The following is a 27211-nucleotide window of genomic DNA, read 5'->3' on the forward strand; positions in this document are numbered from 1 at the left end:
CCTCTCATGTAGATTCACAGGACTTCCTTCCTGCATACAGAAGTAACAATATCCTGGCCATTTACAGCTCACCAAACAGACAGACAGGTCCAGCTCAAGCAATGTAATGTAAAGTTCTCTGCTCAAGGGCACAGTGGTGACCAGTGACTGCCCCAGTGTCACTGCCCAGGGCCTTGGGAACAAGTAGTGTTTTGTCTATGAGCTCATATATTATTCTCCTTTTGTATCTCATAGCATTAGGATAGGACAAAATGTCTGTCCTTTCTGTAATTATGTCATTTTCTCACTCATATGTCATTCCAAGCATTTTATACTTTATTTATTTTTTTTTTTTTTTGGTAGGATAAGGGAGTGGAGACAGGAAATAGATACAAGATTACTACCATTACTAAACCATTACTTTCTAGGAGAGGGTCTTGACCCAAGTCAGACCCAAACCAGGGTACCCATTAGCCAACAGCTCTGATGTGTCATTCTGCAAAAAGAACACAACACTGGAAGTTAAGCAGAATGTTGACACTGCCCTTTTCAATGCAATGAAAGTGAATGGTGACCAAGCTCCAAAAACGACAAAAAGCAGCATTGGTAATCCATGCAACTTCTTGCTATATTTCAAATCCTCTGAAGTCATACAATAGTTTCATAAGGAAAAAAAAGGGAATTTTTTAATGATCCTCCTCCACCGTATCTGAGGCCCTGTTTACACCTGGTGTTAAGATGCGTTTTGGTCGACTGGATCACAAGTGGGTGACACTAAATGTGTAAATGGGGTGTAAATCGTTTTGAGCTTGTCCACTTTCGACCACTTCCAGAGGTAGTCGAAAATGCATTAAACACGATTGCTTTCGTAGTGTAGATGCTCATGTGGTCGAATGTGTTCGAACAGCCACAAATGACCGTCTACTCTCCGCCTACTGACCTAATGTGTAAACATTATGAGAAGTGCGTTAGCCAGACAGGATTTAAACTTTGTCGGCTGAAGACCCAAGTCTGGTTTGAAGACGAAAAATGTACCAATCACAATGTTCTCTCACTATTCCTGATTTCTAACGCACAATCACAGCGTTCGGCATTGCAGAAATCAGAGCAGAAACGAAAGCTGCTTCTCTATGTATTTTTCAGTCATCTCCAGTAATATGTAAATTTCGTGAGCCCATTTCATCCATTAAGATCGAAAGATCTGAAAAAGCCCATAGATTTACCCAGGCATAGACCCTCCCCTCGAAGAAATCAGGACAGAAGTTGTTGAAAGTGGACAAAAGAGAGATTAAAACACCAGGTGTAAACAAGAATGCGTCTCCCTCGTCTACTTCTGATCCAATCGACCAAAACGTATCTTAATACCAGGTGTAAACAGGGCCTCATTCACATTCACATTTAGTTAAATATGGTGCATCAAGATGTATCATGGCAAGACAAGATTTTCCTCACAGAAAGCTATTGCGGGACTTCAGAAAAACTTGGAATAATGTGTACATGTTATTTGGACTACAGTTATGGTACTTTTTTTTCTTCAATTCTTTTTCAGTTTGACAGTCCCTCATCACCATTCACTTTCATTGTGCGAAAAGAGCCGCATGTTACCACTGGTAATATGTAAATGAGCTTTCCTTCCTGTATATGAGAGACAGAGTAGCTCAGGGGAGTCTGGTGAGACCTTGCCTCAGTCAGCACAATCAGATGCAATTGTGAAGCGAAGGCTTTTATATATTTGTCACAAAGCCATTGATGATAATTGCTTTTGACTGTGTTAGCAGTATCCTGCTGGTCATTGGCTTCCTGCATGCACCACACCAACTGCTGCCACTACTGCCAGTGCTGCTGATTATGATGATGAGAGCAATGGTGGTGATGTAGATAATGATGATGATTTAAAATAGATGACTCTGAGAAGCCAAGCTGACGACTGCTGGTGTGCTGCTATAATGTGCCTTGGTTGCTTGCTTTCTCTGGAAGGTAGTCCGCAAAGTCCAGAAAGCGACCCCCTGACGTGCATTAAAATGTGACTGTATTCACTGTGGGAATGGCCTGACACATATGAAGTCATACAATAGTTTCATATGGAAATTTTTAACTGTTTACACCTGGTGTTAAGATGCGTTTTGGTCAATCAGATCACAAATGGATGACACTAAATACAGGTGTAAATGGGTTGTAAATCGTTCTGAGCTTGACCACTTTCGACCACTTCCAGAGGTAGTCGAAAATGCATTAGACGCAATTGTAGAGGACGCTTCCAACAAACACCGATGTGAAGAACAGAGCTTACAGCTCAAATGCCATAAGATGCGATCAATCAGCATGCAAATTTCAGCAGGGATTATAAAGATCTTTACAGAAGTTGGAGCAGAACACTAGTGGCTGTTATCTTAGTGCAAACAGAAAAGAAAAAATCCCTCTCTCCATCTATTTGACTGAGAAGAGTCCCTGTAGGCAAACACAGATGTGTTAATGGATTTTACCATGGGATGTGGGAGGGTACTGTTGGACATCATACACAGCATTAGCGGGGCTGGGATTGATAAGGAAGGGTCGGCCTCTCTGCGGGCCGTCTGAGGGTTAGTTGCCACACAAAGGAATTACTCTTAGATGGAAGATCAGGTTAAATGTTATGCCGATGTCACAGTAGTAGCTGTAGTCTGTGTCCACTCTGAGGCCCAAAGAGTAGGTCCACTGATTGGGGAGGCGTGACTGTTCTCACTGAGCTTATTGAAGGTGTTGGCAGTTGCCATGACAGCCAACTGAAGCAATAACATATAATCTTTCCTCCGGTGGCCATATAATATACTCTTCTTTCTGTAAACTGACATGAAAGTCTTCAGCTAGCACTGTCAGTCGTCACGTTTTAAGAACACTGTGATTGACAATACATCTGAAAACAAAAATGGCTTAAAATAAAAACTCCAAACCAGTAAACCACTTTGGTGATAACTAAAGTTTTTATGAGCTTGGAATTAACAGTTTATTGAGCAAGAAGGGGAATGGGATCAGGACATGAACCAGGGTGTGAGCCAGTAGCTCTTGTATGTCACAAGCACAAATGCTAACCACTATACCACAACTAAGGCCAAAAATACCATAATTGATACAGTTATAAGCCTCATAGTCTTAATACTGCAAAGGAAGCCACATCATAAGCAAAATTTATGACAAAAAGGAAGAAACAATCATACACTCTAAAAAATACTGTGTTAAATGTTTGTCCAACCTGCTGGATAGTTTTATTTAAGTCAACTATTGTTTAAAAATGACTCTATTGCTCGCTTAAAATGAACCCAAAGTATATTGGAAATTAGCATTTACTAATATGTTTAATAAATGAACATGTATTAATAAGTTTAATGAATAATAATTAAACAATAAATATTGATTAAATTGCTTATTCACCGTTTAAATATTATTGTGGCCTCCAGTAATTATGTGTGGATGATTTTAATTTCCAACCTATTTTGGGTTCATTTTAAGCCAGACATATAGTAATTATTAAACAATAGTTGAGTTAAAACTGCCCAGCACATTGGGCAAACATTTAAGCCAATCGCTGGGTTTGTCCATTTCAACCCAGTTTGGGTTGTTTTTAACCCAGCATTTTTTAAAGTGTACGCTTAAAAATTCATACCAGTACAACATTTGTAGACTACCAGATTTAAATCACAGGCAAAATAAAAATAAAACCTTAGGTTAGATTAGGCTAGACTGACCATAAAAACACAAGCTGTAATTTTTACAAATGTTCATGCATGACGTCACTTGTGAGCAAAGCCCAGTCTCATGGTTTGCGGTGAAGTCCTGCACTGATAACTATTTAATGAGGAACTATGGATACTATGATTTTGTAACAATGCAACATGAACAGAGTAAGCAGTGAGCATCTGAATCCTGAGCAGTCGTGTTCTTCATTAAAGCTCCATAGCTAATGAAATCACTGAGGCAGGACTCACTGGTCATGCAGTAGTTGTTAGCAGACTGGCAGAGCCTCGGAATGTGTCTACAATGGTTCATACTGTATTAACTAATGACTGTGGCATCAATGCACTTCCTTCCTTTCTTACTTACTTCATCACATGACTTGACTTAACATAACAATCCTAAAACACTAGAGTTAGAGAACAATTCAATGAAAGTTTCTGGAATCTATATACAATACAATACAATATTTGCTGTGAATAATCAGGTGCATTAGGGCTTATTTGCAGTATACCAACTACATACCTAAGGCAGGTTCCTAAACACCAAGTGATTGACATGCAATGCTCTACATAGGCAGCATCTTTCTTTATGGTCATTCATACACATCACACGAATACTAAAGTAACACGCAAGAAAAATGGATTACCTCAAAGGCACAATATGTAGTTTTTCGCCACTAGAAGTCGCCTATTCAAAACAAAGGCGTAGCTTGATGACACCGAGGTTGAGTGCGGAATCATGGGAGATGTGGTCTTCACCTCACAGCCGGTGGAAAAGAATTGGGACAGGACTCATGTCCATGGATAAGATTATCAACGTTACTGTAGTATGATGCAGGGTTTTGAACGAGGCCGCTGGAGCGAATGCTAATGAGAGACGAGTGTGCATAAAATGAGAGAGTAGTGGAACTTTTATTATGCCACAGTCGCCGCTTCCGATTCTTCCGGTCAAGTGTATGTGGGGTAAAACAGCTCTGTTTATCATATTAGATACATTTGAGTGTGTTGAAAATGTTATAACGTTACTCTGTGCGTTCGATCGGCGGCTGCTGTGAGACACTGTTACACACTGCAGTAAGATTTTAGAATATCATATTAAATGCTGGATGGCTTGTGTTGATAAATGTCATGCAATTATTGTTAAAACGTATTGTATGATGGAGAAAATGCTGTATTACTGTTACTAAAAATAAAGCTGCATCTGATTATGCTATATTAGCTACTTCACAAAATAGTGTTTTTCTCTGAGGCATGGTAAAGCATGTTACTCGCGGAAAATCAAGAAAATGAGATTCAAACAATAAGACTGAGCTATATAACAATAATTAGTTTACTGTCTATAAATGTATCCAAACAGTTGTTCCCTTGTCTAATAAAATGTCCATAAATTGTGGGTGAAGCAGTCCAGTTGGATTTAACCAAACTCTCTATTTTAAGCGCTTAATTAAATACAAGTATATATATATGGAACATCTTTTGGTTGGGTGTTTGTCTATGATGCCTTAAAATGCTGCTAAGCTTGGCGGGTTAAAAACAGAGCTACAGTATTTCAGTTGCCTGTTGTTCTACCTTAAAATATCTTAATTTATGCCCATACAGGCTGACTTGACCCAGTTCTTCCAACCCTTTCATACAGAGTTAAATGACAATGATGCAATGGTTAGCTCTTAGAGAATGTTCCAAGTGACTGACTACTCAAACACACCGGCACTTCCCGTTTTTCAGGAGAGCTTTGGAAAATGTTTCACTTCCCACTCATCAAGTGACACCAAAAAGAAAGGAAACGAAAGAGGAAAATGTTTAAAGGGCTGTGTACACGCAAAGATTCACACATGACATTACTGTTACTAATATAAGAACATTACTAATACAGAAATGCTACTAATACATCAACACAGAATATCTCAGATACAGGATGCCGTATCTTCATCATGGCATGCACTGCATCTTTGTGAAGCAAATGTAATGAGTAACTTGTACAATCAAAACCAGCAGATTGAAAGCAAGTCAAAGATCAATGTCAAATATTGTTACTTTTGTGGAGAAATGTGTATTCAAGCAGTTTGAGAGTGTTACATTCCCAAGCAATACAAATACTGAATGAAGTGCAAGCATATTTTCTTTTTTTTCTTCACTATAAATTATAGGTATCACTTGATAATAAATTCCATTAAAAACAACAAATATTAAAACAGCTTGTCTGGTGGACAGGGAAGTGTGGATGCTCGTTGCATGATGTCACAATAATGGCAATTATTTATTCATTTCAAATATGAATTATGTGAATTGAAACAGCATTATTTGCAGAGTGAAGCTGTCTGGAACGTTTCTGTTTTGGTGTGCAGTAAATTACCGCAAAGCAATCAGTGATAATTGGTTTTAAAGGGCAAGTGCTGGTGATTATATGATATTTGCACTTAGAGAGTTGAATATGATATAGTGCATGAAAAACCAAATTATACGAGTATTTAAACAGTGCAGTGAGACGCACCATAAAGTCTCTCATGCACACACAGGTTGTGAACAGAACCTGTACTGATGTTTGGAGGGGCCGATTTATTGTGTGAATATGGTTTGAAAACCTAGCATGTAACTTTAAAAGCCCACTTCCTGTCATTTTGACACATATGACATCAGAGAGCCTAAATAAGCATTATGAGTGATATTCAAAAGAGTCTTGCAACAGGAATGAAGAAAAAGGAAGTATGTAAGCAGGAGAGCAGTTTCACTCACCGCAGGCACGAGTAGCTTGTTAACCTCCTCCACTGCACGCTTGAGCTTGATCTCAGCCCGGTTCTGGGCGTCCTCCACCGTGATGAGCACATGGAGGTCCTCATTCAGATGCTCCCAGTTGGGTTTGCCTCGGTTTTGTTCCTCCTGGACAGAGAGAGGGAAAAAATTTAGATGCACTGATAATGTATGTACAATGTTGACTGCTAGAATCAAGGAGGCCTATAAGAAAGTGCAGAAAGGGTTTAAATAATTGTTTACATAATACATTTTTGCGATATTTGCCTGTTGCTTCTGCAAAAATTTTTTTTTTTTGTTACTTTTGAGTGGCTATTATTGGAGAAAGATGCTTTTTGCTCTTTCCCTGGTGGTGTAGTTATGGCATCTACCAGCATTGGCTAACAGGACCTAGCTAACTAGACAAACCTATTCTATGACATCTGTAGTATAAATAGTGTGAGTAGTGTGTTCACAATGAGAATTCAAAAAAAAAAAAAAAAAACAGTGCACAAATACTCAGATGGTGTTGGCACCGATGGCCTCATGGGCAGCTCGGCAACATCCCATCCCCCTCTGTCTCTCCCACTTCGCTTTCCATCTACATACTGTCCTATCATAATAAATCACCAAAAATAAATCTTTAAAAAAAAATCAGATGATGCACTTAATTAACCGAAAAAAGGAAGTAAGGAACTTTGGAAACTTCTTGCACTTTAATTATGTAGTGGAGCGGGAGGGGCTATCAGACTCCAATATTGGATGACAAAATGTATAAAGTTGATATACATTTTAAATAAACTTGACAGTAGAGTACATAATGTATGGTGCATCATTTGGGACATAATTCCTGACCCCTTGGCTACAACATATTTTTTTTACATGTATTTGGAGATGATGAAGTTCAAAGAAGGAAGTTGGGGCTTGTCTCACCTCCCACTCATGCTGTGGAGTTTGTTACCTAAATAACACCAACATGCCACTGCAAATCTAATAAAAACACAGTCTACCACAGAGAGGATGTGAAAGTAAAAATGAAACAGAGAAGCTGCTTCTTTGATCTACTGTGTTCTACCAAAGCAGAAGTTAGGATGCCATGTATATGTCATCCTGTGAGATGAGGGTGTATAAAAGAGACCTCGTAAAATTCATACAGTCTCAAGACAGGCAGAGACAAAAGCTTCGCAGCTAGCAGAGAGAGGCAACAATAGCATGAGCAACAAATCAAAAACTAGATCACTGCTCAAGCGTCCGACTGTGAGTCAGAAATCAAAGCTTCTTTTTTTTTTTTAAATATGCTTTTAACTTAGTTTAATTTACAGAGACAACTATAAGTAAGCCATTTGTAGGTTGATTTCACTGAAAAATATAAACATTGTAGCTCTGAGGTGCTTTCAAAACATTGCTGTTTGTTTGAGAATCTAGACCAGCACACAGCAACAGCAGCTTAACCAATGGAGTGAGTTTGGGGCATGGCTATCTGTTTTGTCAGACCAATGGCAGACGAGAAGCAGTAGAAGTGTTATGGAAACCTGTTTGGAAACATTAGTGGGGCCAGTACGTGATCACCTAGAAAGCATGTAGCAACAGTATAGCAACACCTCAGAACACTTTACACCAGTGGTCGGCAATAGGCGGCCCACGGGCCAAAACTGGCCCACCAGCAATAACATCTGGCCCGTGCCCGCAGCCAGATTATTTTGATAGGGGCTGGTTCTGAAATAGATCTGTCTGGAGAGCACAGTTCATGGTTGCATAGCACTTTGGAAAGGAAAGAGGTGCGGCCGCGCTTTCCATGCGTTTTTAGACGCGACATGTTAACAGCCCCTAATATTATATTCTTTGCAAACAGCGACAACTTCTTTGCAGATAAGACACACCGGCTTTGCATTTCACAAAACCAGGTAGGATGAACACATAGTTGTCTTTCTATTCTTTGTACGCCCTATTTTTGCTGTCAACTTTCCTCTTTAGACTCTTTGATAGTGCCATTTTCTCTCACCAGCTAGCTTAAATGTTAACATCACTCTGCACACGATGTAATAGCGTACCTCCAGCACGCAAACCATTTAAAACAAATGCAGTTTAGTACGTGAGGATGCAAAGGAATAAAACTAAAAGTAGGCAACGTCAAATAATTATTACAATAAGTTAGGCTCCATTGTGTAACAAGCAAATTAAAATGTTACACATTTATTATTCACAATATGAAAATAAAACATAGCTCGTTAAGAGCATGACTCAAACATGCCATTAATGGGCTTATTCATTCCTATTTTATATTTTTAGTTATTTTTATCCATTTCGCATCTTCCACATATGTGTGTTTTAGCAAGGCGGTCTGTGTTGCAAGTTAGTGAATGAAGATACTTGCCAGGTTACATGTCACTACTCTGCTTTATTAATTATCCAGTGTAAAACCCGGACACCGCCACATAAATGTGACTTTTTGTTAATGACTGTCCTACTACAGGATTTAAAGACACTGTAACAGTCTGTCACAGGCTATTGTAGTTGCATTTTTCATCACTTAGCCTAATTTCTTAAATTATCCTTTGACTATGTTCTGGCTTACACCGTATCTACACCAGACGTGACAGCTAAAAGCTGTCTACACTGAACGCTACAGACCAACCGTTGCAAAGCACTTGGATTACATCAGAAATAGAACGGGGAATCTGTTTACTGTCGGGAATTTGTCGTGGCCGCATCCACTGTAGACATTATCACTGATTATAATGGCTTCTATTGTCTTTTGTGTAGACATGGTGTTAGGCCCCATTTACACTAGTGTGTTTTCATTTTAAAAAATGCATAATTTTTGCTATGGTTACACCTGTTGTGTTCACTACTCTGGCGTCTTAGACCCTCGAAAACAGACCCTTTACACAGACTGTCGAGTATGACTTTAGCCGGATTAAAGTAATCAGAAATTGCTGTTTCTTAATCAGAGTAATGTGTTAATCAGGTTAATATCAGAATAATGTTGTCCGTGTAAACGTACTGACTGTCGCTAAAAATATGTTTCTTTGTACACTCTTCATATCACAGTCCTGCAAAGATAACACATTAACTCGCAATCGCTGTTCTGTGGCAAAACATGAGGGCAATTGAGTTTTAGACCATCTGTTCCGTCTGTATCATTTTGTTTATGAGGTTTTACACATTTTAACAATTTGGTGCTTTCCAACGTTTTAGTGTAAATGTGAAACTTTTGGAAAACGCTTGAAAACGCTAGTGTGGACGGAGAGCGTTTTGAAATGAAAACGGCATTTTTAAACGAATCTGGATTAATGTAGACTTATAGCAACTGCATAATAATACCAACAACACAACACCCTAGCATTGTGGACAGGCAAATTTGGACAGGCAAGCATCACTCACATTTTCTTCAGAAAATAATATGCAGTTTTGTTTGGTGCAGCTAGTGGAGCAGAAATATAGGGGCTTTAAAAACTAAAATGTATGACAAGAAACCATAAAAACTTTCGATTAAAAGGCGTGAAGATTGCTGAGGGCTTAATTGATAGAAACCCAGCAAACATTCAGTTGAAGGGGCTCGTTACACTTTGCCTACACCACCGCTTTTGTTTGTCTGCATTTGGCTTGTTTTGCCTTTTTGCTCATTTTCCTGTAGGATTTCAGAAGGAAAAAAATCAAGATCTGATTTACGCAATAATCAGATATGCAAACAGTGCTTGTTTTTTCTCTTCTTAACTGCAAATGGGAAATTGATGGCAATCAGCATCGGCGTCTGTGTTCCCGCGTTCTGCCTGCTGATTTTCATTAAGAATCCATTGTTGTTCGGTGTGAAGAGAGGAAGGAGAGAAACAGGGTTGCATATCGCCCAACACACTCTATATGATTTATCATTCAGGACGTAGGTGCTCGGGTGTTATGAGGTCACTTCCTTTTTTTCTTATTGTTCGGCCTCTTGGTTTCGCTTGGCTGATTTACTTGGCTTTTCTTAGTTGTGACAAGTGCTAAAAATTGATCTTCTGAGGCTGATTGTCACAGCACAGCAACCCACCCACAGCCATGCTGTCAATAACACTGGGCAGAGACAGCCAGAAGGGACTGGAGCAGAAGTGGTGTGTATATGCATGTATGTGTCAGTCTGTCTGAGGGTAAGATACAGCTGAGACACTTGTTTTTCCCGCGGTCCAGGCAGGTTGTCTCGCATCAGGCCACGGCTGTTCCTTCTGCGGCCCTGCAGGGCGGTCAATGACAGGCTGGTAGTCAAGGTAACGCTCCTTCAACGTCGGGACGCAGGAAATATGTCCAACTGCGGGGCCCTCGACTAGGCCTTTGTTTACACCTCTCTCCCCTCGTGCGCTGTCTCTGAGCTGCCCGTGCGGTAGCCTGGCAGTAGCGTAATCAATGTCCATAAATCCATTGTCCTGCTCTTTTGTAATCCTTACCGAGGCAATAATGCCGCTCTGAAGGAGCACCGACCCCTCGGTGGAAGGCTCTGGGAACTAATATCACGACTCGGGTGGGAGAGGACGATAGCACATACAGAGATGAGTAAAGGGGGAGTGTAATGAGATACATTTCACCACAGCGATAATTTTTACATACAAATCATTTTCCAATTAAGCTGTATATTCTGGTTCATCCTTTGGGGATAGTTCACTTAATTTACTCACCCTCAAGTTGTTCCAAACCTGTATGAATTTCTTTCTTCTGCTGAACACAAAGGAAGTTATTTTGAAGAATACCAAACAACTGATGGACACAAGTGTACTTTCATAGTATTTTTTTCCATACTATGTTAGTCAAAGGGTCCATCAACTGTTTGGTTACCCATGTTCTTCATTCATGTTTGGAACAACTTTAGGGTGAGTAAATGACATTTTCATTTTTGGGTGAACTATCCCTTTAAGGTTGCTCTTGCGATTTCAATTCAGTGTTAGTAGTACAATAATTTACATCACAGTTCACAGTAATTTAATCAACTCATTAATTCTCATTCATGTCCTTGACAACAGCACAGAAAAATACAATGAATTGTAAATGTAGGTCATGAGATTCTTGCAGTGCTTTCAGCCATCTGTATATTGATTTATGTTCATTTCTTTGAAGGCTGAAATGTGTAATTTAGCTGATGTTTAAACATTCTCATATTACAGATTAATGTGTAGTGACAGCTATAAGTAAACCATTTGTAAGTTGATTTCCATGAAAATTGTAACACCGTGACTCATCAAAACATTGCTTTGTTTTGTCTAACATGGCAACGTTAGCTCAACCAATGTTGTGAGTTTGCGGCGGTGACCCAATTGCAGATGGGTCAGCAAAATTTGTTTGAAAAAAACAAACAAATAAACAATTCAATATTCTGTTTGGTGATTCATTACACAATTTAGCTTTAACGTTTGCAAAAACTCCCAAAAATATGTCCTATAATTTTCATAGACATCTCGTAGCATTCAGAATTACATTCGTGTTTTGAATTCAGAGTAATACTATGACAGCTGTCGTACTGGCTTAATTGGATTATGGAAATCAAGTTACTGCTTACGTAACCAGAATATGAACTAATTCTTTTAAAGTTGTTTACCTTTATTTAGATAAGACAGTAGTAGGACAGATAGGAAGTTAAGGGAGAGGAGGAACTGAAGCCGAGACTGACAACTGGACCGTATGTTGGAGCACTTGCCAAAATGGCTATTGCTCAGACAATCTGAACAAATTCTGATATTAGGCAAAAAATGTATGTGCATGTAAACATGGTCAGAGAGGAGTAACACTGCGTGGATCAGCATGTTTTGATGATGCAATGATTCGGGTCAACCATGTTAATGAATAAAACACTAAAAAAATGGTGTCTATATTTCAAATCTTATGAAAAACTCCACCAAGCAGCACACAGCACAGAGAATACCAAACACCAGTCTCTCTCAGGACAGATTTAGGAGAACGACAGAGGGCTTTGCCCTCAAATCCAGACGATTTGGTGCTGGTGTAAAAGCATAGTTACATCAAAGCGTCTTGTTAGAGGATTTAAAGAACAAAAGAAAAAAGGTTCACAACCCATGTCAGAGATATTTCATCGGATTTTCTGCCAGACAAACACATAGACCAATATTTCAGTTCACAGTTGTACTCTCACACTGGAGTTTCTGTTCATCTGTGCATCCTCATTTCTGAGGATTGCATAAAGTCTTGTTTATCTTTGTGTATTATCACATGTATGACTGATGCTGGATATGGAAGTAGGGACAAAAGCAATATGTCATTTTAAGTATGAATTACATATGAATGTGTTATTAATCAGTATACTGCATGGTAACTTGCAGACATAAATGCAACACGAAAGAAAGCTAGTTTATGTGATACCATGTGATGAACGTGATATTTGAATGTAACTGAACAATAATTTACAATAACTTTAATAATTTATCATTACAAATACAATGAAATCTTGTGAAATTCCATCTAAAGGGAACCAAGGCCTTATAGTATTCTCCTAAATGAGGTTCAAGAAACACAGAATTCTCAGGAACATGGTAAAAGCATTACCAGAGTGATATTTCAGTGATGTGTGGATAAATGTCATAAGTGATATTTCCTCGAGAGAGTGTGTAATATAAATTAATATAGTTGAACCATGTAAACTAGCAGTTTGTCATCTCTAGTGTCCTCGTTAGTCATTTCTTTAGATATTAACTGAACTGAGTTTAGGGAGGTCATATCGTAGTTCCCAAGGTCCACTTATAATGTTAGTAAAGTGTCATAATTTATATAACAATGCACAATAAATCATTGTTTCTACACTTTGTTTGTTAATGAGAGTTTCGCAAGCCTGCATAACTCAACACTGAATAAAAACTCTGGCGTTTTCAGTGGTGAGTGGATTCTGACTAACTTAAACACCTCTGATTGGCCATTGCATTCAAAAGATTAACAGCTATGTCTGTGATTGGCTACATTGCTCACCACTGCAAAATAAGTTGTAAATAGAAACCTTTGCCGTTTTCAAGAGCGATTGCCAATTCTGTTTCACCACTATATTATTACAGAATCAACTGAAGAGCTCTTGCTTGGATTTGAGACTTGCTATTTGAACGGGGACTGGGTCCAATTACGTTTTCTTTTTTTCTTTTTTTAAATAGCTTTTCTGTAAATCCTGCATATTTGGAAATATGTTCAAACTGAAATGACCTGGGCTGCGTTTCTTAAACTTAAAAAAATAAACCTTTTGGACTGGGGGGAAAGTTTTGAGTTCTAAAAGTTGCTTTTATAATGTGATAATCTTTCATCACAATAGATCAAAAGAACAAATAAATAAAATGTGATTGCTTACAATATTACCCATTTAAATTAAGACAAAAATCCACTGGTAACTCAAAGCACTGAACATTTCCGTAGTGACAATAGCTATGTTTCCATCCACCTACACTGTAAAAAATGATTTTATAGTGAAGTAAATACTACAGAAAAAACAAATGTAATTTTTACATGAAAAAGTTAGTTCAGGCAAGAATTTAAAAAACTAAGTAATTTCTATATTAGTACTAAATTTAAGCTTGTAGAAATTAAAGCGTAAATATCAACAATATAAAGTTAAGTAAAACTACTCATCTTTTCTGATACTGGTGTTCCCATCATGCACTGGTCCTTGAATAATTAATTAGGTTGATTTTTCACAGTTTTAAAGCTGTTTTTACATGTTTTATCATTGCTTTTGTGGTTATGTTTAGTAACTTGCCATTTTGTGACATTTGGAGTTGGCACATTCACACAAAAAAAAAAAAAAAAAATTATCGAATGTTACCGTCATTGTGTATTGTGTACCAAGTATTGAGGTCTTTGTGTTCAGGTGCCACATTATACTTCGAAAATATGGATATGGTGTTTACACAATATCTATTGTATTACTTCCTTAGGTGTTAAAGTTAAGTAAAGCATACACTTGAAAGGGTATTGTTAAAGCAAAACTTCAACTAAGTAGAAGTTACTCAGGCTTTTAGCATGCTGGCAATGTTAAAATTATCTAATTTCTTTGTTAATTTTACTTAACTTAGTTAAGTAGAGTTTATTTAATTTCATATGTAAAATTGACTTAAATATGTGTGCAAAAACTTGCAAAAGTCAATTTTACATATTGTTTTTTTCAGTGGTGTTCTCATTTGTAAAAAATGCAATAAACCATAATAAATTTATAAGCATTACTTAAGTCAAATTTACAAACAAAGAGTCAATAAAATTTACTGGGAATTCCCAAGTAAACTTAACTTAAACATTTCTAATTAAAGTTACTAATAATTATGTTTAGGCTTTTACTTGGCAAATATTTGTAAATTTACTTTCTGAGTGAAAATTGTTTCCAAGCTTTTTTCAAGTAAACTGTACTGTACTATTTTTATGCGCATTTTGGGATATCGCAAAAATAAATAATATAAATAATTTTTTATGTGCATAAATTCTAAAAATGCACATAAAAACTGTTGGATACATTTTTTATGTGATATGAAAACATGAGCATAAACTATGATGGAAACACTTTTACTGAATAAATTGGCATAACTGGACCAACCAGCGAACCGTTCTCGTTGCCTAATTTCCTCCCAGAAGCTCCTCACACCAGGCATCTGAATGCAAGATAACATGACCACGTTTATTGTGTTTCACTCTGAGGCGCAAGTAATATATTATATATGAAAATTATTATATACTGTGGCTTCAGTGGATATTTAGCGCCAGTTTATCAGGAAGTGACGATATTGTTCTCTTCGACTCACTGGATAAAAAACATCGCAAGAGTGTTATACGATATTCCAAATTTGTGCACAAGTTAAATTCGCAACTTTGAATGGAAACATAGCTAATGTGTTTAAACTAGCCTACTACCATGGCTGTGCATGAACAATCGCTTTAATACGTATGCAAAATGCGAGAAGAAGACGCATAAATAAAGTACTGTCACACACACGCAGGTCTGTTTAGTGACGCTGCGAGAGGATGAAGCTGAAGTGATTGTGACAGCTCTAATAACAGTAATTGCCAGCGGGCCCAACACTGCAGCTGAGTCTCTCTGACAGGCCCAGTCAGAACAGAGATGACGGCAACTACATCAGCAAGACAACACGCTTCATATTAACTTTGTGTTTCAGCGTCAGAGTCCCCACCTACCCTGGCTCATCTACAGTTTATTTAGTGTGCACAACTTTTTCTTTGAATCCCATGCCTTTGTTTTGAAGGATGAAATTAGCGATTTTTTTAATGTATATAAATCTGTTCTTCTTTTTTAAATGGTGCGTGCGTGTGTGTGTGCGACTGTCAATGACATGTTTAGTCGTTTCTGCTTTACAGTGGGAGCGTTAGTTGAAGGTGAGAGCTGAATGTGGATACAGTACGTCAGTATATGAATGCTGTTCTGCCACTTGTCCCTTTCCTTTACATCAAAGTTGTGCTTTAGGAGAGGGTTAGACAGAACTAAATTATATTTAAAGGCCATGCACAATCTGACATTGTGTTTTAACATTGGAAAATGCTCAAGGTATCCCATGAGATTAAGCTGTTGAAAGCTGCGGTTGCAACAATTTTGAGTCCATGAACTACAGGAGCAGTCAGAGAGAAAATCTCCTCCACACCAATAATAATGATCCTAATAGACATTAACTGCCTGTGGAATTACTGTTCATATATATCTCTGCCATACCTGGAGAAAGCTATTCAATGACAAAAATGTCACAAGAATGCAGTAGCAAACCTTTCACTAGTGACTTTCCTTTTGATGTGTTTTGACGTGAAACATAAGTACGCATGCTTTTAAGAGCTCTCTAAAAGGAATTGCACTGGTAAAACATGAACTATAATTTAATGAAATACTTGCAATGAATATGTTGCTTAGAACAAAAGTCTTTAATCAGAATTCATGGCTATTTTGAATCTCAAAAGAGATGATTACCTTCATAAAGGTGTAGTAACACCTCTCCTTAACCTCAAAAGCATTATTTGAGGCATCATATCAGAAGCACAAACTAGTGAGACGCATTACAGGCTAAAGTTTAACACTCAACGGATGTGTAGATGAATGACACGCACTCTGTTTCTGGAGAAATCTGCGGCGCTCTGTGGAGGATGCAGATTCACACGGATTACTGGCTTATACATGCAATTGATTAGATTATTCCTGTCTCAGGCAAACATCCTTGTCCTTCATGTCATGTTTCATACGCACACGCACACGCACACGCACGCACACACAGCTAAAGTGAAACTAACAGCAGCTGATTAATTCTGAGGTTTGGTCGCTTTGAGATCAGTTCAGATCAGTATCAGACAATAACAATCCATTTATAAATGAAATGTTTGTTTTTTTTTTATTTCTAAAAAGTGTTCTATTAGTAGGGTTGGTCTGTAGATATTACAATTATTCTGCTAACACTTTACAATAAGGATGAATGTGTTAACATGCATTAGTTTTTGCATTAGGTATATTTTACAACAACAATTTAGCCAAGCAAGATTTTTTTTAAATATATTTTTGAAATATTTATGCTTACCAAGGCTGAATTTATTAGATAAAAAATAAAGTAAAAACTGTATCATTACTGCAGTCTTCAGTGTCACACGATCTTTCAGAAATCATTCTAATATACAGATTTGCTGCTCAACAAACATTTCTAATGATTATCAATGTTGAAAGAATATTTTTGTAGAATTTTGTATTTTTGTTTTTCATTGATGAATAGAAAGTTCAAAAGAACAGCATTTACTTGAAATAGAAATCTTTTGTAACATTATAAATGTCTTTATTGTCACTATTGTCTATTTAATGCATCCTTGCTGAATAAAAGTATTCATTTCATACTGTTGAGAAAACGTACTGACTACAAACATTTGAAAGGTAATGTATGTAGAAACCAACATTAACCAAAATTAATTAATGCCTTATAGGATCAGTTCACTTCAGAATTAAAATTTCCTGATAATTTACTCACCCCCATGTCATCCAAGATGTTCATGTCTTTCTTTCTTCAGTCGAAAAAAATATTTGAGGAAAACGTTCCAGGATTTTTCTCCATATAGTGGACTTCACTGGGGTTCAACGGGTTGAAGGTCCAAATGTCAGTTTCAGTGCAGCTTCAAAGAGCTCTACATGATCCCAGACGAGGAATAGGGGTCTTATCTAGAGAAATGATCCTTAATTTTCTAAAAAAAAAAGTAAAATTATGTACTTTTTAACCACAAACCGTCATCTTGCACTGCTCTGCGTTGCACCATGCATTACATAATCATGTTGGAAAGGTCATAAGTGAAGTTTCGGCATTGCAGAGCAGTGCAAGACGAGCATTTGTGTTTGGAAAATACACTACCGCTCAAAAGTTTGGGATCGCTAAGATTTTTAATGTTTTTAAAAGAAGTTTTGTCTGCTCAAGAAGGCTTAATTTATTTAATTAAAAATACAGTAAAAACAGTAATATTGTGAAAAATTATTACAATTTAAAATAACTTTTTTTCTATTTGAATATATTTCACAAAGTAATTTATTCTCGTGTTGGCAAAGCTGAATTTTCAGCATCATTACTCCAGTCTTCAGTGTCACATGATCCTTCAGAAATCAATCTAACTGTATATATATATATATATATATATATATATATTTTTTTTTTTTTTTTTTTGGCCAATTGTTTTGCTAGATAAGGCCCTTATTCCTCATCTGGGATCATGTAAAGCCCTTTGAAGCTGCACTGAAACTACAATTTGGACCTTCAACCTGTTGAACCCCACTGAAGTCCACTATATGGATAAAAATCCTGCAGTGTTTCCTCAAAAACCTTAATTTCTTTTCGACTGAAGAAAGAAAGACATGAACATCTTGGATGACATGGGGGTGAGCAAATTATCAGGAGATTTTAATTCTGAAGTGAACTAATCCTTTAAAAGTCCTGTTTAATGTTATTTCCTGTTAGTTACTGCATTAAGCAATGTTACCATTGACGTGAAGTGTTACATTAGACGTTCCCGTTTACTCGTGATGTGTGTGACTGACAGACGCAAGGTAGGAGGTAAAGAGATCATGAGAAACAAAGGACACAGGCACGAGATTTTCCGCTGTCTACCAAAGCAGCTTGAGACTGGAAGAGCAAAGACTGCAGAACCTTTAAACACACATGCGAATGTTTGCACAAGAGCTTCAGCTGACCCCGTCGACGTCGAGCGGGTCGTACTATCAGAAAGGGGCCATTGGCGGTCCGCGCACACACGCACGCGCACACAGCTGAGATCCGATACGCGGACGACCAGCTGCGCTCTGACAGGATGCAGAGCCGATCCAGATGTGCATGAAGCGATCGAGATGACAACAGCGCTTTCACTTGTTTTATTTTCCTCTGGATCCTCCTCGCGGTCACACGGGATGGGCTCGGATAACTATCCGCTTCCAGCACTTGTCCAAATATGGGTCCTGCCCAACTAATGGAAACACAAATGTGCCTCCAGATCAGATACATATGTGAGACGGACAAGCGTGTGATTGCGCACATCTGCAGGCGTACTGTGCTTTGCTCCCAAAAATGCCAATAATCCCAATGATAATAAACTGTGTGTTTGTGTTCGAATGAACATGTGTGTTTGCTCAAGTGTTAATGATGGACAGTGAATGTGACCCCGTGCTTCCAGACCGTCCCGTGACCCCCTCCGCCCCGGCGTCGTTGGCCCAGCGTGTCGTACATTGACTGGGGTTTGACTGGGAGAGGAGCCCTGGCAGGGCCACAGGATCCAGCCCCCACTCATCTGAGGCCAAGGACAATGTTTGAACACCTGCCCAGGGCTCTCAGGAGCAAGGGGAGGGCTTGTTATTCCCTGCAAAGTATCTCAGTTGGGCAGTGCGGACTGGACCGGGCTAGTTTACTCTCGAACAAACCGTGCGTATGTACGTACAACTCGTCCGATCACACCGTCGTATCTGTCATCTGGACAGACGTCGAGCCACAGTTGCTGACTGAGTGAATTTTGAGTGCATGTTAAAAATGAACAATATGCTTAAGCATATGGATGTGTGAAGATTGTGCGCAAAATCAGCCAATCAGATTCCTCCATCTGGTGTGATTGCGAGTCTGTCGTGATTGTTCATGCATGCTTTATGTCTGTCTCAGGGGTCCAAAATGAAAACTCGCCAACTGGCAGTGTAATATTATACGGTTAAAATTGAAAGAATTATGACCATCGGTGATGTAAGAGAAGTACATAACAATTGTAATAAGGATATATATTATATTATATTATATTATATTATATTATATTATATTATATTATATTATATTATATTATATTATATTATATTATATTATATTATATTATATTATATTATATTATATTATATTATATTATATTATAATATAATATAATATAATATAATATAATATAATATAATTAATATAATATAATATAATATAATATAATATAATATTTAAAAAGTTACATTTTAATGATAAAAACTCATTAAGAAATATTTACTGCCAGCAATAAATGGCAGTTATGACAAAAAGGGTAACACTTTATAATAAGGGTACAGTAATAATGTTCTTATAAATAATTTGCAAACTGTTTGTTTATAGTTAATTTATAGTTCATAAATTGTAGTCGCTATATTAATAGGCTATGTACAAATAGTGAGTTTGTCTTTCATTGTCACTTCAACAAATTATTATTATTTAATAACATCTTCACAGATGTCCAAATGTTTAATAAATTCTTATTTAATCTATGGAATCACTCATAGATTTTATTGAATTTTGAAATTTGATCAATGAGATTACATTTTTATATACACACATACATGGATCATGAAAACATTTAAAAGTTATTAATTGATTAACAGTAAAGAAATGTTTATGTATAAAGCAAATTGAATCACATTTATGCTTAATATATTTGTAAACACTTTAGGAACACCTACACTCTAAAAATGCTGGGTTAAAAACAACCCAAGTTGGGTTGAAAATAGACAAACCCAGCGATTGGGTTAAATGTTTGCTCAACATGCTTGGTAATTTTATTTAACTCAATTATTGTTTAAAAATTACTATATTGCTTACTTAAAATGAACCCAAAATATGATGGAAATTAACATTTATTAATACGTTTAATAAATAATGATTAATCAATAAACATTTTAAATTTCTTATTAATAAATAAGTTTTTTACCTCTAGTAATTATGTGACTGATTTTTAATTTCCAACATACTTTGGGACCATATTTTAAGCCAGCCATACAGTAATTTTTAAACAATAATTGAGTTAAATAAAACTACCCAGCAGTTTTGGCAAACATTTAACCCAACCGCTGGGTTTGTCCATTTTCAACCCAACTTGGGTTGTTTTTAACCCAGCATTTTTTTTAGAGTGTACTATTAACGTCTAATAAAGGTAGGATTAACTATTAACAACTACTGGTTTAAAACACTTTAAATAAGTTAGCTATGGTTAACAAGTTGTTCTCAAAGGATACAAATAGAACAGTTTGTAAATAATGAATGAAGAACTCACTATATGTATACAGCATATTAATGCATTAATGATGTAGAGTTTATAAATTATAAATTAACTATAAACTAATATATTGCAAATTATTCAAGTGTTTTGTTACTCTATACTTATTATTAAGTGAAAAAAAGACACTCCCTGTCTTCATGAATATGTGTGCTAGTGTGTGTTAGTGAATGTTAGTATATGTATATGTGCGTGTTTGTAGATCTTACCTTCTTCTTGTCCCTCATGGAGCCTTTCCCTCTCACCATGATCTTACATCCTGTCTCTGCCTCCAGCTGCTTGGCTGTGAGCCCCCGCGGGCCCAAGATCCGGCCCACAAAATTAAACTGCAACACACAAACACACACAGGCCTCACTCACTGCATCTGTGTCCGGATGGAGCCATATAACATATGTACTTCAGCATTTGACAAGTCACTGTTTGCATCAACAACACTACAGTGTAAAGTAACAGATTATTTTGAAGCATTATTATGCAGGGAGCATGACTCATCATATTCTTCAGTTAGTAAATTGTTAATGATGTAATTCCCAACAAAGACACAAAAGAGTCAGCACATATCACTCCGGCACTGGCTCCCGGTTGCTTATCACACACAGAACAAAAATTCTAATTACCATTTTTTAATGCTTTTAATGGTCTCGCACCACAATATTTAGTTGCCCTCCAGAGACAGTTTATTAATGGTTGTTAACAGTTCTTCATTGGGTGTTTTAGTGTCTCAGCCCCTAGATACTGGAAATCCCTCTCCCAGCATCTCAGTGAAATTGTAGCTCATCCACCTTTAAAATGCAATTGAAACGCATCTGTTTACTCAGGGTTATTGTGTATATTTGTTATGATCACCGTCTGTTCCTGTCTCTTCCCGGACTACATTCCCCATCATCCTCTCTGCTAGTCACATTCACACACTCCACACTAATCACCACACCCAGCTGCAGCTCATAAAGGACTTTCACTCACACCACCTCACCGCAAAGTCTTGCTAACTCATGTTACAATTCCGAGCGTTTATTCCCTGTCTGTCTGTCTGTTCTCGTCCTTGTCCGTTTATGATCTATGATTCTTATGATTGTTTCCTGGACTGTGAATGCTTTCTGCCTGCACCTTGACTACGATTCTGCCTATCCCCTGCTGACCTTGTTTGCTCCTGTTTGACCATGCCTGTACGACCACGCTTACCTTTCAATAAAGCTTTGCATATGGATCCCTGCCTGAGTCCCGTCGATTCGTTACAGAAGACTTCGCCCCACCACGATCCAGCAGCTTTCCCGGAGTGCATTTGTCCGGTATGAACATGACACAATTGTTATTGTGGAGTACGCAGGGCACACGATCGTTAGAGGAATATGTGAAGGAATATTTGGACATTGCTTACTTCTCTGATCTGCCTGACTGTGCATTGATTGACTTTTTTTGTGATGGCGTCAACCGACCTCTCCAGAGTAAATTAAGACGAGAGGGACCGAGTTCATCATTTAGCAGCTTTATGGACTATGCTTTGTTGTCTGCTGGTTCTCTGTTTACTGTGGGTGTCGCGGAGAAATGCGACATCTCACTGAATCCCGTAATGACCGCCGTGCCTAAGGACACTCACAAAATGGCGGCCACCATCACCACAACACCAAGTCAAGTCAGTACTGCGTATCCTGAATCAAGTCAAGTCACAGTCAATCTCTGTGAGCCACGTCATGTCTCCGCTGATCGCCCAGAGCAACGTCAGGTCTCTAGATCAGTCTGGGAGCGGAGAGGGTTGTGTTCCAGTGAGGCTGATTCACCGCTGATTTCAGCATGAGCGGCTGGCATTCCCAAGACTCTGCCAGCTGCTTCGCATCCTAGCCCGCCGGCCGCCTCGCACTCAAGTCCGCCGGCCGCCTCGCATGCAAGCCAGCCGTCCGCTTCGCACTCAAGCCAGCTGGTTGCAACGCACTCAAGTTCGCCGGTTGCTATGGACTCATGTTCGCCGATTGCAACGCATTCAAGTTCGCAGATTGCAACGTACTCAAGCTCTCTGTATGTGTTGGACAAGATGGCCGTTTCACCAGTGCCCACGGGCAAGATGGCTGCCCACTTCAGTGTCAGTGAACAAAGGGGTCGTTCCAGCCGTTGAGTCCGCTCCAGAGCCCGCTCCAGCCAATGAGTCTGTTCCTGAATCCGCTCCAGCCAGTGGGTCCGCTCCAGAGTCCGCTTCAGCCCGTGAGCTCACTGCAGCATCCACAGAGGAGGTGAACACAGAACCGCCGCCTCATCCACGTAAGAGGAGGAAGAGGAGCAAGAAGGCTTCTTTCATTCTGCAAGGCTCAGAGGCCTTCCCAGAGCCCGCTGTGAGTCCGGAGACCACTCCAGAGGTCTTTCTTGCTCTGCCCAAGCATCCAAGCCTTGCCCTGCTGGCTCCTTGCTTATGAACCCGCCACGGACTCCGTTGAATTCCCCAAAAACTTTGTGGGTGGGGACACTGCCCGGCTACTGCCGTCCACTGCCTCCGAACTGTTATGGCTGCCCAAGCCACCTGACCTGCTGTGGTCGCCCGAGGCTCCTGACCCGCCCTGACTACCCGTGGCACCTGACCCGCCATGGCTGCCCGTGGCACCTGACCCACGGTGGCTGCCCGAGTTCCTGGTTTCCCCAATGCACCCACACCCCCTCCCTAGCTGTTCCTTTTACGCCACAAGGACGCGCCTTCCGGGAGGGGGGCGTTATGTTATGATCACCGTCTGTTCCTGTCTCTTCCCGGACTACATTCCCCATCATCCTCTCTGCCAGAAACATTCACACACTCCACACTAATCACCACACCCAGCTGCAGCTCATTACCAGGACTATAAAGGACTTTCACTCACACCACCTCAGGGCGAAGTCTTGATTACCCTGTGTGTCAATTCCAAGCATTATCCTGTGTTTATCCTGTTTTCCTGTCTGTTCCTGTTCCCGCCTTTGACCCTTGCCTTGTTATCCTGTTCCGTGATTGATATCTGCCTGCCTTTGACCATTGCCTGTATTCTGACCACGATTCTGCCTGTTCCTTGTGATTCCTGTTTGCTCCTGTCTGACCCTGCCTGTACGACCACTCTAACTTCAATAAAGCTGCAAATAGATCTTACCATGAGTCCTGCATCGTTATATATTATGTATGTATACATGTTTATGCATTGTACTCAGTGTTGAGCAACAGTCCATCCAAACATTTTGTAACGTATCGGTGTTTCGTCCAGACAAATCTGGCATTTTGGGAGCCTGAAACCACTCTTTTTGAAACTGGGTCCCAGAGTGGATAAATCTGAAAACGACACTCTTGCGCTTTTGTGTGATCATCCCACGTCTCAACCCTAGTCAGACATCGCTACGTCACGTAACAGCAACAACAACAACAACAATTGTGTACTACATGCTTGTGTTCGTGCTGCAGAAGCTTTATAATATAATGTATTGTTTATAATATAACCTATATAATAAGATAATATTTATTAAGTTAATCTTTACTGAAGTTTGTATGCAGCGTTTATGCGCATGCTCCCAGTCTTATTCTCTGTTTTTAGTGTATCTCTGTGGCAGAATTACAGCGCCACATACTGATCTGGCATGTATACTATATCGTTTTGAGTCAGTTTCAGTGGTTTAGTGTGTACGAAGATATTTCTTGAGACGAGGAAAAAAAAAAGCTCTGGCTTCGTTTGGATGTAACCGAAGTTACTCTAAAAAAGTAATTACCTACTAACTACTAATTACTTATTCAAAAGTGTAATTAGATTACTGTATTAATTACTCTATAATTATTGCATTACTTATTACTAATTACTTTTCAAATCCAATATCAACCTCGACCAGATGAACAATACAAGGATAGACACGAAACTGCTCTTTTAATTCTTTCAAATAAATAATATATTTATTATTTATTAAAAAAATTCTCTTTACATTCAGTGTTTTCCTGAATGTGATTTTAGTGTTTTTCATCAAAAAAACAACTTAATTATCACGGATGAACTCTTTCCCCACCATTGACGAGTTATTTAATCTTTTATGAGAAAGAGCTTCCCATTCAATGACGAGATTTTACGGCTTTTCGTGTTTTTACTGTTATACGGTAGGGGACACTATTACGCATCTTCTGAAAGAGTAGAGAATCTCCTGATCAAAACACAGGTGAAGAAGAAGCTGAATCAAGCAATAGCATATATAAGCAGATGCATATGTAAAATAGCACGATCATCAACATTAAACAGCGTATAAATAAAAACTGATTAATGTTATTGAACGAAATATCAACCCAGGACGAGCTATAGGACTGTGAAGCTTTGGGGCTGTTGATGGACTCAATCGACTCCATTTGTGTTTTGATCATCAATCTGAATCTGATCCAGGTGTATTCTGTGACAAAAACGTGATTTTCTCAGCTCAAAATGTTGTTTTATGAAACTTATTCAAAAGTCGAGAAAAAAAAGGATGAATGAAGCTAAAATAACTTTTGGTTGTTTGTTTAAAAGCAGAGGGTCTGGGGGCCAACAAAATATTCTGGGGGCCATGACATTTTTGTAAAAATGATCAAAAACGCTGGCGGGGAACAGCCAACTTTAAAAAAAAAAAAAAAAAAAAAGGATGGATGGATGGATGGATGGGAAAGAGTTAAACATCAATCGCCTGTAAGAATTCAGATACCTCAGTGTCTGCAGGCAAAGGCCAATATGCCTAGACTAAAATTAAATGAAATATAATGTTAGATAAGAGAATTATTATTATTATTATTATTATTTATTTATTTATTTTTTGGGGCATTTTTGCCCTAAGTCCTGGTTAATTTCTGACCCTGGTTAGTCCCAAAAGTGTTCACGTACATTCGAGATGGTTTAAACACAGTTAGAAGATGGAATTCAGCAGAACTGTGTGAATGAAATTCCCTGGGAGGCACTTTATTGGAGATGGCCGCCTAAGTGTTACTTATCACAGAGCTCATCGGCCGGGACTGCAACAATGTGCAGAGAGCAGCAGCCGATAGTCTCCCAAACGGCAGCGCCTCCTCTGGGCTTCACTGACAAGATAAGAGCCGTCAATTGTTCACCTAATCGATCAGCTATCAGCGCGGACCTGAAGGCTGTCGGCCAAAGGCTCTGGCCCGGTCTGTACCCGGTCATGCAGGAGAACTAACAGGTGTGAGTGTTTTTGCATTACAAACAATAGCTCATCACAACAACACCTTCATACTTCAAATACTGTGCATGGTATGAAACTGTACAGTCATATGATCACTATTTTTATCTTTATTTTTTAAGGAAGTTGCATGTTCCCATCTCTTTCTCTTCCGTAAGGGAACTCCATTCTAGTACAGTCAGTGTGACGTGCAGCAGCGGTTTGTTTTGGAGCTGAATGCATGCAGCCTTGCGTTCTGTAAAATCCCATTTTACACTACAGGCCTCCTGCTCTAATCAATAAGCCCTCAGGGTCTGCTTTATCAATGTGTTTGGTATTCTGACGCTACGCTCTTTTCACATGACTGACTCCATGCATAATCGACTACTGGTAAAACACAGTCACTGAGTATGTGTTTGTGCTTTTTTTTTGGCACCCTTCATCCCTGTCCAAGAGCCTTGCGGATATGAATGAAAAGAAGCAATTAAATTTTACTTGGAGGCACAAAGCACCAGGGCGTGCATTACATTTGTATGCGTGTGTTCTCACCCTTCGAATAAAAGTTGTGTGTGTGTTTATTTCTCCATGTACATCTAATATGAGATGACTGTCACTCCATCTTTTGCTATTAATAAACCTGTTAAAATATGCATATGGCACCTTTTACGTGTCAATAAATTTATACATGAAATTAAAGTGTGTTTAATGTCTAGGAACAAACAGTCAAGATTAGCTCAGATGAAAAGCTATCATTTCCAAAGCTCATTCATGTTTGCACATACTCTATTAGTGACATGCATCCATACAATACTGCTGCTCACTATAAGTGGTTTTCTTTCTACTGCCTTGAAAACAATATCAGTGAGTAAGAGATGTCTGAGAAATGCTGTTGAAAGTGGATTGGACTGAGCAGCACAACACACTTGAAGCCAATCAGCAGTAGGGGGAGTGTCCACTCATGATGGGGAAGGAGAGAGAGAGTGAGCAAGAAGGAGATTTGAAGAAAGAGAGATGGCTGAGAGACATTACAAAAAAGAAAAGCTCAAGAGGAATATCACTGGATAAAGAAGGGTTATGGTCAGGCAAGAGCTTTAGGACCCACGTTAATATTAGAAAAGCTTTCCAGCCCTGGAGAGATCAAAGTGAGAAGGCATGAAAATGAAAG

General features: G+C 38.6%; 1 protein-coding gene across 3 annotated transcripts in view; it reads right to left on the bottom strand.

Moving 5' to 3' along the window:
- Positions 1 to 27211, bottom strand: part of LOC137020781 (protein quaking-B-like) — a 127827-nt gene that overhangs the window by 39312 nt on the left and 61304 nt on the right. For all 3 annotated transcript variants that reach the window (XM_067386799.1, XM_067386798.1, XM_067386801.1), the window contains exons 3-4: positions 21131 to 21247; positions 6423 to 6566 (exon numbers count right to left, since the gene is read on the bottom strand). In XM_067386799.1, coding sequence (XP_067242900.1) covers positions 6423 to 6566; positions 21131 to 21247 — 261 coding nt within the window. The remainder of the gene's footprint in view (positions 1 to 6422; positions 6567 to 21130; positions 21248 to 27211) is intronic.

This window comes from Chanodichthys erythropterus, chromosome 5 (genome assembly GCF_024489055.1).
Source record: "Chanodichthys erythropterus isolate Z2021 chromosome 5, ASM2448905v1, whole genome shotgun sequence".
Taxonomy (NCBI): Eukaryota; Metazoa; Chordata; class Actinopteri; order Cypriniformes; family Xenocyprididae; genus Chanodichthys; species Chanodichthys erythropterus.